This window comes from Filicampus tigris, chromosome 10 (genome assembly GCF_054856515.1).
Source record: "Filicampus tigris isolate MCC_2025a chromosome 10, RoL_Ftig_1.0, whole genome shotgun sequence".
Lineage (NCBI taxonomy): Eukaryota > Metazoa > Chordata > Actinopteri > Syngnathiformes > Syngnathidae > Filicampus > Filicampus tigris.
Window position 1 is genome coordinate 17,088,935 of NC_141226.1, and position 13,825 is coordinate 17,102,759.

At 41.8% G+C, this 13,825-nt stretch overlaps 1 protein-coding gene across 1 annotated transcript in view; it reads left to right on the plus strand.

The window, feature by feature from the left end:
* tns3 (tensin 3) overlaps positions 1-13,555 on the plus strand; it is a 38,202-nt gene extending 24,647 nt beyond the window's left edge. Inside the window, exons 14-27 of the mRNA XM_086043864.1 lie at positions 1,402-1,553; positions 1,632-1,764; positions 2,334-2,420; positions 3,410-3,542; positions 3,621-4,150; positions 4,670-4,756; positions 5,457-5,588; positions 7,650-7,745; positions 8,574-8,651; positions 8,754-8,831; positions 9,496-9,664; positions 9,751-9,819; positions 10,681-10,710; positions 10,799-13,555. Coding sequence (XP_085899990.1) covers positions 1,402-1,553; positions 1,632-1,764; positions 2,334-2,420; positions 3,410-3,542; positions 3,621-4,150; positions 4,670-4,756; positions 5,457-5,588; positions 7,650-7,745; positions 8,574-8,651; positions 8,754-8,831; positions 9,496-9,664; positions 9,751-9,819; positions 10,681-10,710; positions 10,799-10,943 — 1,919 coding nt within the window. The 3' untranslated portion in view covers positions 10,944-13,555. The remainder of the gene's footprint in view (positions 1-1,401; positions 1,554-1,631; positions 1,765-2,333; positions 2,421-3,409; positions 3,543-3,620; positions 4,151-4,669; positions 4,757-5,456; positions 5,589-7,649; positions 7,746-8,573; positions 8,652-8,753; positions 8,832-9,495; positions 9,665-9,750; positions 9,820-10,680; positions 10,711-10,798) is intronic.
* The last annotated feature ends 270 nt before the right edge of the window (positions 13,556-13,825 follow it).

A 13,825-nucleotide genomic window follows, 5' to 3' on the forward strand; every position in this document is an offset into this window, starting at 1 on the left:
CACTTAAGTTGGTGTTTTTAGCAGCAAACTAATGAGGCAGAGAGAAAGGCAGTCATCCATCTGGCCATTTGTGAATCACAACTCCAGCATGTATTTGTGGCTGGTAAGGGGAGGGCTGATGGAGGTGATGCTTGGTCTGAGGAATTTCCAAGAAGGAACTGTGAGCCTGCAGGCAAATATTTTTCCATTTGATTCCAAAGAAGCCATACCTGTCTGTGCGTATCAACTACGAGAAGGCCTCTTTTAAGGGGGGGGAAGTCGAGCTCTAATGTGAAAAAAAAAGCCTCTATAAAAGTTATGGATTGTTGTCTTTTATTCACTCTTCTTTGCAATTTAAAAAATACCATGTTCATTTATATTCTTGGTAATAGCTTGATCCATCCGTATAAATGACCTTGACGGACTAAGAGGAAAAAATAATCAATTAATCAGTTACATGTTACGTCACTAGTTGCCTGGCATTGTCAGATTGGCTAGGAACAGAGCTTGTTATCTTCATTAGCATTTTAGTTGTGACTTTTTACGCCAAAACAACCTCATTTCCTAATACGGTATTTGTTTTAGTGAAACAAAAATTGACTCGACAGCACACGCAGTTTATGAAATGACTGACCACCACGACTTGACAGCTATGTTCAACGCCAGACAATGTGACTAATGAGCCCCATTATTAGCACTTGGGCATCATTAGCATTCTTCAGGGTTGACAGTCCCGAGCTCACTGTGAGTGTTCAAATTAACACCCTTGTGCTGAATGGTGAAACCCCCCAAACCCCCCCCCCCCCCCAGCAAGCTCACCAGTATTATTACTCAGCTGTCCTCTCAAAACATGACTGCAGGCGTTAGCCTTTGAGGTACCTGCCATAATGTCTTCAGCCGCTTTTCATTTGTGAAAAGATAATGAGGATGGAGGATATTCCAATAGTATCCAATTTTTTATGCCTCATTGTCTTTAGTTGGTCTTTAGTAGTTGGTGTGGGCTACAACCTCGACTGATCACCAGGCAGTAACATTACCAGGGATTTTCCCAACATGCTACTTAACCCAACTATCCACCCATTTTCTATAGCGCTTAGGGCACCAATTGACTTTGAGCAAGATGTGGCATACACCATGGACTGGTCACCAGCAAATCACAGGGCAATTAAACAGACAAGTATTCACACATACGGACAAAGTGGAATGAGGGGGGAAGCCGCAGTGACAGAAGAAATTCCATCCAAGTACGCAGAAAACATGCAAACTCCACACAGGAATGCCATAGCCGAGATTTCAACCCCAAACATTCGGAATCTTGACGCAAATGTGCTACAGCTAGCCTAACCACATCTGGAGGAATATAAATAATTTGTTTTACATTGAATGACCCGCTGCTTCCTCTGTGGTTGTGGGTGTCTCCAGCTGTCCAGTCCAATGAAGGGAATGCCACACGGACTCTAAGTCGTCAAGGGAGTGAAGTCACAGATCGCCCAAGGTTCTGCAGCTCAGGGTGGACGGGGCCGGAGGAGTACAAAAGCCAGAGGACATACTCACCCTGTTTACCGCAGACCCAGGTACAGTACGTAAAACCTTACAGGTTTTATGTATTAAATGTGTTTTTTTTACACAATTTGCACTATATTTGTCTCCAGCATACCGTGTTGTGCCGGAGCGACAGTGCTGACTTCAGGGTACAAGGTCCAGACACAGACAGCGGAGTTGAAGCTGGGTGTGACATGACTCCACCCACGCCCGCCTTCCCAATATCTCCACCTACACCCTACGGTGAGTCAAGTGAACCACTGACTGTTTTTGTCCTAAGATACTGTTGCTAGATGCTTCACAATGATTTGGTTTGTCTTGGTCCTCATACGACGTAAGTATGCGTCTCTGGTTGGTAGTTCATAAAATGATTAGTGGGTTTAGAGCCAGAGAAGGAAGTCCATCCAAATACCAACGTTTTCCTAGACCACCTGTTTGTGAAAGTCCCTCTAGTGTAGGTCCTAGGTCTACCCAAAGCTTTTCTGCCAGGTGGATAGGTCAAGAACACCCAGAACCCTTCACCAGAAGGCTTCTGTAAATTCTGATCTAAATGATGCAGTAGAAATGGTTGGTTCGGTGCATCTCGTCCCAGGTCGTCTTTAGTCAGACTTCCAATCGGACAGAGGTAGATCATCTGTAAGGACTTGAGGCTTTGGAGCTGGACGTTCACGGTTCAAGTACCATTGCTGTTAAATAGTAACTAGTTCTTGGAAAGATGCCTAGTCAGCTTCCTGGTTGATGTTGAGGTGCCCTTAAGGTATTGTAAGGAGTATAGAGTACTACACATAAAAAATCTCGTTTTGTCTTTTCAGTGAAAAATGTGTCAGAGTTTACTCAATCATTCCGGCAAACACCACCTCCCAGCATTCATTCCTACGGAGGCTTCAGGACAGACCACGGTAAGTCCATTTCTATGTGGTCAGGTCATTGCATGATTTTGTCTGCTCTGTATACAGCTTTACAATTGTGTTTTTAAGGCAGAAACTGACAACAAAACTAAAATTCAAACCCAGGGAGATCTCGAGTTCCTCTATTTTATTCAATGGTATACCCTCTTTGGACGATCCAAGTCTACTTAGTTAAATACACCCTTTTGGTTTTGTGGGGTTTATCTGTGGTGGAAGACTGTCTGTCTTCCAGATTGCTGTCAGAGATAGGAAGTCGTACCAGCATGGAGGAAGGACTTCAATGAGATTGACTTAATCCTTTTATCGTGTTGGTTTGGAGCCTTTCAGTTAGTGCACAACGTCACAGCAACATTGTAAATCTGGAAGTGCCCACAAACAGACAGATGGTATTGCTGTCTTGTATTTCATTTTGACTCAACTTCCCTGTATCGTTAACTCATTGCGGCTTACAGTTGTTCATCTTTCGCTTGGACGGCCTGGGAACGAAACGCTGCCCCCGCTGTGCCTCTTAAAACTAGAGACACCCAGGCCAGAATCCTGGCAACATTCAGTTCTGTCTCATTACCATGGTAACTGTGGGCCAGGAAGCATGACACAAAAGACAAACTTTTCTTCCCCCCTTTTGAAAGTGTCTCTGTGTACACAGTGGGAAATACAAACAAGGAAATAAGCGTCTCTACATCTGCACACAACTGATTAAAAAAAGAACCCCCCTAAAGCTAAACTACAGAGAGCTTTTGTCTAATTATGTCAGACAGCTCAATTGAATCTGATTTGTGGTGGAAATAATTGGTAGGTGGTTTTATAAAGATTGATGACCCGTGTTTTCATTTCCTGTAAGCCACGATATTGACTGGACTCAATTCACAGGCAATATTTCCCAATTATACGGGGCTATTTCTGTGCTTCCTCTGTTGCTTGTTTCAATTCACTTCAAATGAATACAAAATGGAAAGAAACCAGTTCTATAATTTTCACAGAATCGCGAGGATATTCAGAGATGATCAGTCATGCTGGAATTGACATTCAGTCAAATTCTACCATAAACTGCAACAGGATGCAAAATATGACACATTCTGCCTCCATTGTTGGGTCACATCAGCGGACAGACAGGTAGGATTCCTTTCCGCTCTGTATATAAAGATATGTCTTATCATTGTTGACCATCTCTTGTCCTTTTTACAACTAAAGTCCATCAGTGAACCAGTCTTGGCCAGAGCATCCCGTCCTGAGCCGTCAAGTCTCTTTGAACAGCTTCCCCTCCAACAGGCAAGCCCCCCAGCATTCCACGTCAATGGACTATGCCCACCAACACGTCCACCCGGCTCCTAACGCCCACAGCTCGCCTCGTAGCTGCCAGCGAAGCCATATCGCTCGCTACGCCCTCAGCCACAGTCCCGCCCAAAGCTTTGACGAGCAGGAGGACTTAGGTCTCAGTTACGGTACGCACTGTCCGACCCCCGCCTTGCTACTCGGAAACGGGAGTATGGAAAGGGATATCCTTAGCTCCTTGGATGAGAAACAGTCACAGGCCCTCCTGATGCAACCCCCACATCTTCCTGAGAAGAAGAGGGTATCAGATGGGGAACGTGGGGGAACAGCCTCCCCAGCCCTGAGTGGATTCTCAAGTCCACACAGCGGGAGTTCGCTGAGTATCCCCTTCCCCAACGTCTTGCCTGAATTGTCGGCTCAGATACCAAGAACAGGCTCACCTCTGTCAGGTGAGCCAGGAGCTAATAAGGCACTGGGTGGCCTTAAAGCCAAACATATTTTTTTCAGAATATGTTCTATGCAGGTCCACTAGTTGAAACAATTCATTCTGATAAATATTGCGTTTGTTTAATAAGAATTAATCCACCCGTTTTTAGTCATCTCCGGGGGCGGACATTTTGTCACTCCTGCTGACTGAAAATGACATCACAACTACTCGGGGCTCAGGTAACGACCAATCACGGCTCACCTGTTTTCTGAAGCCGAATCATGATTGGTCTTTACCTGAACCCTGAGCAACTGTGATGTTATTTTCTGTTGACAGAAGTGACAAAATGGTTGCCCCGTGAGATGGCTAAAAATGGGTGGATTTTGCTGCTTAGCTCAAACGCAATATTTATCAGAATGCCTTGTTTCACCTAGTAGGCCTGCATAGAGCATATTCTTGAAATTAAAAAAATGAGTTGACTTCCGCTTTAATGGTGCTTGATGAGCACTCAAAATTAATTCTGATATTGTTTGTTTTGCAGATGTGCTCGCGAGCAAGCAGGTTACTGTGAAATTTGTACAAGACACATCCAAATTTTGGTACAAGCCTGACATCTCAAGAGACCAAGGTACAGTAGGTTTATATATTGTAGTAGGTCCTCTTAAATTTGCTTGGTCTCTGTCATTTTTCATGTTAGGACAAAAAAATCGCCCTCTTATGGGCTTTCGCATGCTCAAAAACTCACCAGGTTTTGGACCCATGTTCATCCTGGTGTCACAACCCAAATCCAGGCATCTTAGCAACATAAAATTTATTAGGAATGTCTATCATGAGTGGACTCACAAAAAACAGTGCCTGAAAAGTCACAGGAAGTCTACTGTTTTGATTTAAAGTGGCTCATTTAGGGTAATTTCAAGGTAGGGTTAAAAATAAGCACACCCATTTTGTGTGATTACTATCAAATTTGAACCACACCTAGTGGACAAAAGGCTGATGGAAAACTGCAAAGAATTTGAGTTTTCGACACTGCATGTGAGCAGAGCATGACGGCAAAGTTTGTTGACTTACCAAACAGGTATAATAACTCAGCTCTACAAGGTCAAACTGGACCAAGCATCTTCTTGTGTGGGGTGGCGGTCTTGCCCTGAAAAGAGGCGGCCACTTCTGGCAGAAATGTGTAGATGCAATAACACTGCCACTCACGTTCCAATTTCGCTTCATACTAACTAACACCAAGTTCTCTGGCTGTTCATTGTTTTTTGCGGGTTTAATTATTCTTTCCGTTTTGTTGAAAGCAAACTCACGATCATCATGTTTCTGTCACACAGCCATTTCAGTCTTAAAGGACAAGGAGCCAGGCTGCTTCATTGTGCGTGACAGCCATTCCTTCAGAGGCGCCTACGGGCTAGCAATGAAGGTGGCCACGCCCCCGGCCTCTGTTCTCCAGCAAAGCAAAAAAGGTATGAAACGCATTCAACGAAGCTGCATTGTTCGCTTGTTACCTTAACATTTTGGAATGTCCAGTATATAGACTGAGGCGTCTGGTGTGTGGCGATGGCCTGCTTCTCTTTAGCAGGGTACACACATGCAGAGTGTTAACATTCGAACAGATTTTGGGAATGTGAGAGAACCTGCAAATGAGGGGGGGGGGGGGGCAAATGGCCTTACCACAAATCACCAGAATTATTGACAATGCTGGAAAATTCCAAAAAGGACAATAAATTGTAGTTGACACGGAACAGAAGGAGCTACGATTAGCTTACTGTATTTGGTAACTACATTGCGGTCGCGAACTCAAATTCTGTCCTTTTCATTGTGGTAAATGACACATTTTACAAACTGAACAACACAATATTATAGTCCAAAAGCTTCAGCTTCCTATTTGGCTGTTGTTACATTTCATGGAACTCCGAGTTCACACGCATATTGTAAGGATTGTCCATGATAAATACTGAACAGGTTTAACGTTTACAATTGTTAGCTCTGACCGTTTTTGGAGCAAATTGGGGAGGGGGGGAAAAATCACTTAACCGCACCGTACACCAAAAGATAATCCATCGATCAGGATAATGTTGTAGAGACATCAGATCAAAAGAGCAACAGCTAGAGACTCTGGAAACATTTTGGAGTAAATTTTAGTTTTCTGCTTTTTGTCTTCTCTGGTTCGGTGTAGCTTTCATGCTACAAGTTTCATTGACTCATTCACTGCCATTGACAAATTGACTTGTCTTTTCACAGTCCAGCCATTCAATCCCAGGAATTTATATATATTTTTTTCTATTTTTTTTTTCAAACATTAGGGTAAAAGAGGATCTGAAAATGTCTGGCAGTGAATGAGTTCAAATTGACCTGATAGTTGTTACCTTCCATGATCTTACTAACAGACCCATGTTGTAAATCCGCTTTGGAGCTAGTCAGCAGTTAAAGGTAAAAGGTATTTTCTCGCCTTGAAAATAAACTGGGTTAAGATCCTCATCCATACTTGACACAGTGCCTTTCAGAAATTCGAATAATCTCTCTCCCAGAAACAAACAAACAATCATTTTCTTGAACTATTGCACGTAAAAGTCAGCGTAAGTTATCTGGGGTTTGTCTCCGAGTCACAGGGACATCCTGGGAATCACTCCCAAAGCCATCTCGTGTTACCGTCCACTGCACTCGCCTACACACTGGAACCTGAGAGTCTCCCCTCCGTCACACTGTACGGCTCCTCATGGTCGTCATTGCGACGAAGCAAAACAGAGCACTATTTCCTGAAAATGTCTCCGATGCGCGGCTAATGTTTCAGCCCATCACAAAGGAGCTGCTCCCATCCCGGGAACTTCTTCTGGGAAGCCTCCCGTCCCACATCGATGGGGGTCACAGAAATGAGATTGTTGAGCAAGATGAGTTATTTCTGGAACGAAAAACCCTTGTCTGCGGGAACCCAAACATTCTCAGGACATGTTCCGGCATGACACAAAGGAACACAGAGTTGAATATTACCGTACCTCTGTGGGACAATAAACCAGTGTGAATCCAGATACATGCCGTTCTTTTTTTTTTTTTTTTTTTTTTTCTGACGTTCATTCCTAACAGCACAAAATGTACGCACATACCTTTCTGGCCACTGCTTATACACACCTGCCCCTTTTGTTCGCCATCGTACCAATGCAGTCCGAAGGCACCTGTGATGACATCACGGCACGGTCCCCCCCCCTCCGCACTCTCAGCTTAGCCCATTGTAGTTTCTTATTAGTGTGAAACCCAACCCATCTCAAGGAGCGGGTCTTTCTCCGAGCTTTTGTGTCGGGACATTCCTCGGCTCCTCCTGCCCCCCCCCCCACCCTCCGAGGCTCTACTGTGGAATCATAATCCCATTCATCTCACGAGTGGCAGCAACTTCATGTGTGTGGGGGAATTACGCGGCCTGCTTGTTTTTGCTGTTTTTGCTCACAGTGAGCCAGTTGAATACTGCCAAAACCGGCCACAGACAATTATGACGAAGTAATGGGCTTGTTTTGTGTGTTTGTGTTTGGCAGGCGGAGATCTTGCCAATGAATTAGTGCGCCACTTCCTGATTGAGTGCACACAGAAGGGTGTTCGCTTGAAGGGTTGCCCCAATGAGCCCTATTTTGGTGAGTGATTAGAACAGTGACATCATTGGGCTCAAAGCCAATCAGTCGCTACAGGCACTCTGCTTCCCTCTGTTGTTTATTAATGCATCTTACAATCCAGGATTTTCCTCCAACTTTTTCATTTTAGCAAAATGTGATGATGTATTATCATTGCATAAACGAATAAAAAGAAACAAAGTGCCAATCGTTTTCGCCAATCGTTTAATACTCAATTTTACTATTATTAAAACTATTATGTCATGTATTTATAGCACTAGCACACTAAGGATTGAAAAAACAAAACAAAAATACCAATTATAAGCAGGCAGATCTCTGTTGTCACACAATGTTGCACCAAGTTTTAATTCAGTTTTGAATTCCTGTTTAAAATATGTTTCCATATATCTCTGTCAAACTTTGCAATGTATAGAGTATTAACAGCTAAAAATGATAAGTGGACCTATATCAGATAAATGAACCCCTGGACAACAGTGTTTGGAAAGTTACTTTCAAAATGTTATTCATTATGTAATACTAATTACAGTCATTTTAATGAAATTGCTTTTGCATTTGAGTTACTTTATTGTTATATATTATTGTATTGTCATCATTACAATATCTCATCTTAATACATTAACTACTGCTTGCCAATACATGATTATACTCAGGACAAATGTCCAGTCAATTGGAGGACTTCTATTTTAAAAGCAAATCATAATAAATAATAACTAATTTAAAATTGTAGGACAAGAGTGAACCAGCTGAGTTTTAGAGACAAAGATTAGTGCAGTGATATAACATTAAATCCCTTATGTGTCATTTTTAACAAAATACTGTGTGGTTTTACAGGAAGTTTAACTGCACTGGTTTGCCAACATTCAATAACTCCCTTGGCCCTGCCCTGTAAACTCATCATTCCAGACAGAGGTAAAAAAACACACACACACACACTCTTGCTCAGACTTGATTCTATGTGACTCATATTTTTAGGTAAGACTGTCTATTTTTCCCTCTAACTTTTTTTTATAGACCCTCTAGAAGATGTGGTGGAGAACACGTCTCAGTCAGTCACTAACTCTGCTGCAGAACTGCTCAAACAGGGAGCAGGTAACATCTAAGAACACTGCATGAGTCAATTGACACAATTCCAATTACATATTTGCTCATAATTGGCATATGCGTCATGGCATCTTAAGAAAAAAAAAATACACACACAGAATCTTCAGATCGGAATGAAGCAAAATCAGATACATATACGCCCAAATCGAATATACCTGGTGAATGTCAGGTTTGACGTCATCGAAATACACAGATTGGTGACCTATGCTCAGCAGCTACCTAAACAATACAAGTAAACACATTCAAAATCAAACACTGTGTACATAAATGTAATAGGTAGTGAAAATATAGTCGATTAAATATGGTGTAAATATGCTACATTAGCGGTGTAATGGGGATTTTCCCCATTCAAAATAATAGAAGAAGAATCAGCCCGGGTCAATTAAGTCATTCACTGCCATTGACGAATTTATTTGTCTTTTCACACTCCAGCCATTCAATCCCTAGAATTTATTTACATTTTTTTCTGCTTTTTTTCAAGGCTAAAAGAGGGTCTGAAAATGTCTGGCAGTGAATGTAATGTTTCATTTTTTTTTTTATAGAATTTATGTATTGTTGTCATCATCATCGGTTTAAATACAACCATACTGATGAAATGTACATGGAGAGGCACAGTCCCAAAACCTTCAATCACTGTTTTGTGTGTATTCAGCCTGTAACGTGTGGTACCTGGGCTCAGTCGACATGGAGTCCCTGACAGGGGTGCAGGCGGTGCAGAAAGCCACCGGCATGACTCTCAGCTCCAACCCCCCTCCCACTTCCACAGTGGTCCACTTCAAGGTGTCCTCGCAGGGAATCACCCTCACTGACAACCAGAGGAAGTGAGTGGAACACACACACAGCACTCATAATATAATGTAATACAATGTTGTCACAATGCACTACTAATAACTTGTCTGCTTTGTAGGCTTTTCTTCAGGAGGCACTACAATGTCAACACAGTCATATTCTGTGCTTTGGACCCTCAAGATAGGAAGTGAGTGAGATTATTGGAAAAGAATGATCGTGGAAGCAAAAGCGCCAAAGTCAAATGGTCCAAAATGTGGAACGGTTTGGGAAATGTGCCTCAAAAGCCAAAGAAAATGTCGAGTTTGAGCCACGAGACATCTGCACATCTTGGGACTTGAGCTCAGGAGGCATTCAAAGGATTAACTTCACAATATTTTGCTTTTTCTTTAGCTTTTTTGGGTGTGTGTGTGTGTGTCATGGCACTGCAGAGCCAGTGTCACAAAAAAAGGAAAAGTGATGCTAACCATATAAACATACATGGAACTTGAAAAGTCGCAGGAAATGGGGCATAGGAATGATTCCGGCTGCTAAGTACATTAAAAAGCATTGTAATTATTTAAATATTAAGCATTTGCATGCACCCTGTTTTATAAAATTTTGCTCAACAGACACAATAAATTACATTAGAAAAATCCAGTTGAAGTCCGACAAACATTAAAAGCCGGTGAAAAAGCAACACACATACTGTACTTAATCTTTTTAATGCTCACTGAGCTGAAGAAGTCTTATGCGATTTGCTGCCATCTTATGAACTTCAATTCATTGTACTTTTGAGGCGTGTTTTATTTTTTTCGCAAAAAATTCTGGTTGAACTCCAACAAACCAAAAAAACCCAACGTAGACTTAATTAATTTTTTAGATGGTCATTCCAATGATGACGGTTTTGTTTGATTTTTGAGGCATTTTGTTCCAGAAAATGTTAGTTGAACTCCAAATTGTTCCACTTTTGGGGCTGGCATATCACATTCAGTGGGTGCGGGTGTATGTTGTGGCCTGTGAGTTTTTTTCAATTGTCCAAGTGTTAATTTTCCGTTTTGCCATATAACAGATGGAAAAGGGATGGCTGCACGTCAGCAAAGTAAGGACATTATCCCTCCACAACTCCAAGCCTAAGAGCCTTTGAACACAATCATTGTTTTCTTACACGTTGCTTCGCTTCTGCGCAGGATCTTTGGCTTTGTGGCGAGAAAAAGTGGCACCTCCATGGACAACGTTTGCCACTTGTTTGCTGAGCAAGACCCCGAGCAGCCGGCCAGCGCCATCGTCAACTTTGTGTCGAAGGTGATGATTGGCTCGCTGAAGAGTAAGTAGGAGCACCGCCTGCTGGAGAAACGAAGAACTGTCAAATGTGACACGATTATGAGCAGGATATTCAGCTGAAGATGGACTCGACTCTCATGGCTTAATTATCACACCCCTATACGTGGTTTCACTATTAAACAGTAAGGGCATTAACATTGTTGATTAGATGAATGCATGTCTTTTATGAAAAGTTGGAAAATGTGCCAAAGCGGTGTGTGTGTATATAAATTGGTTTGATGGGATGGATGGCGTGCATTTTTGATCTATGCAACACAAAAATATTTTATTTTTTAAAAAACATACTTAAACATGTTAAGCATTATAGGTCTTCCTCTCAGTTCTATGTGTATGACAGCTGTCAACATTTAAATGAAAAAGGGTGAGTGTTTGTGTGTGTGTGCGTGTGTGTGTGAGTGAGATGAAAATTATTTTAAGTAAACCCTAATATATATTATGTATTCCTCCCTCCATGGCACAAGCTGGTTACAGTGTCCAATTACACCAAATTGTGCTCCCCCGACCCCGCCGAACCCCCCCCCCCCTTTTTTTTTTATGAGGGCGCGTTCCCATCCATGATTTTGTGGGACACTGAGCCAATTCAGCATTTAAATAAAAACGTTTGAAAACGAAAAAAAATTGAAGTCCAAATATCACCCTTTGTTAACTCTCATTAAGAGTCACATTGCCATAACTGAAGTGATCATATTCTTTGTTCTTTATTGTTCTCAAACTGCTGCTCATTTGAAACTCGCTATGTGAGGATAGCAACACTATTACTATCATCCCTCATTAAAGCTTAATTTTTCCATGACTGAAGTTATTGGTAAGTTTATAAAGAAAAACTGTGTTTATTTTTCTCAAGCCCCCAGCACCACAAAAAAATCCATTTTGTAGTGAAGAGTTATGTTATTTTAAATCTTTTTCTCACGCTGCAGAAGCCACTCCCCTGAAGTCCTCTGGTGCCCCCTAGGGGAAATGCGCCCTCAGTAACAAATGGTATATGGGCTTTCACTTAAAGCGCTTTAACACTGTCTCCTCATTCACCTACTGATGACGCAGCATTTCTTGGGACACTGTAGAGTCCTTTTTTTTTTTCTTTTTCATGTACGTTCGCTGCAGTAACATTGTACTCACAGTCTGCCCTCTTGCAGTTCAACACATTTAATACCATGGATTACACCACATAACGTCCTTTTCACTAACAAGGAATAGGTGCATAGAAATGTTGTTTTATTAACTAATTGTTAACATTTAGTACATACCTTATCCCTTTGCATGCGAAGTATGTTCTTGTCTGGGACATTTCTAAAGTGTAAAAATCTCACCAATCCGTCATTCACGCTCATGCCAGCGCCGCTGTACACTGACAGCTACGACCCAGATGTTGAAGTCTTTTGTTCTCCTCCTAAAATAACATTACATTATTTTGCAATAATTACTTTTATTGTGCAATAACACAATAAAACTGAATACGTATTGCGTTGTAAGTTTTGCAATAAAACGCGATAGTATTGCGTTACAACGCAATCTTAAATATTCTCGTGATGTCCCCTGGCGGGCTCCGTAGTTTCCGACGGTGGTTGTGTTGGCAGCTAAACGCTATCTTGGTTGACACTTAAACAGTTGCAAACAATTCAGTCCACTCACGACATTCCTAGTCGGTATGTGGATGTGAATACGAAATTAGCCAGCTAATGAGCTTTAGATAATGTTCATGAATTATGAAACCTCTGCCGTTAGCATCTCTCCCACAGCGTCATGCAGAAGCGCTTTGAGGACGGACGGGGTCGCAGGACAATTATTTTTTTAAATAAGGACGGAGGGACGATGACGGAATGGTGCCCAGGTCGTGGACAGAGGACGCAACGGCAAAATAGGGTTAAGTGCCCACATCTGTAAATACTGTACACCTTATTTTTCTCAAGCTCCAATGCCCATCTTCAACTAAAAGACAGAAAGCAACAACAACAAAAAATCTTCTACTGCAAAATTGACCAATAATGGATGGGGAAACATGCCTGAACTTGTCTTATTAGATTTTTACTTTATTTTTCTCAATCTACTGCCCCTTAACAAGCTCTTTGACACCCTCAACTGGCTGGAGGATAACAGTAGATGCCCTCCTTAAACTGTATTTCTGAAAGGCAAAAAAAAAGAAAGAAAATTGATCAATTTTGCTAGCAAAACTTTCTTTTTTCTTTCTTTTTCCTATGCTGTTGCGCCTCCCCTCAAGTCTTGAGGTGGCCCCTAGGGGGAGATGTTCCCACACATTTTGAAAACTGCTGTTCTCAGAAATCCTGGCTGGAGTATATTTCATGTATCAGTGTCTGAAAAGTGTTGGAATTACAAAACAGGAGCCAGCATTACCATGCTCCAGGAGCTATATTGTCTCTTCTCTGTGGATGCTGTGGAAGACATAACTTGTATTTCCATTTTGTTTCCATTTATCTCACCACAGTGTGGCTCTGTTGTTACACTTAACAAAAGTGGTTAAAGTGGCCTCATGTATGTGTACCTCATGTATACAGGACCTCTGTGCATCAGTTTATTTGTATAAGAAAATGGAATTGTTTTGATGTGCTCTGTAAATAAACACAAGGAAATACTGTACTTGTATTAAATATTGTGCATTGTGCATTATTTTTTAGTTGCCAAAAATTCCTCTCGTTACATTCAGGCTGTCATTATCCATGTACCAATTTTGAATTTTCTACAGAATGCTTGTCCTCATTCAGGTCGGGGGTGGGCGGCCTGTCCCAGCTGACACCCTGGACTCTTCACACAAGAATACATTTTTTGAACAACATTTTTGTTGAATTCATTCAATTTTATTTTGTCAAGTGGTTGCATGAAATGAAATCATCTGGGTCCAGATCCGTTTTGAGTAGACT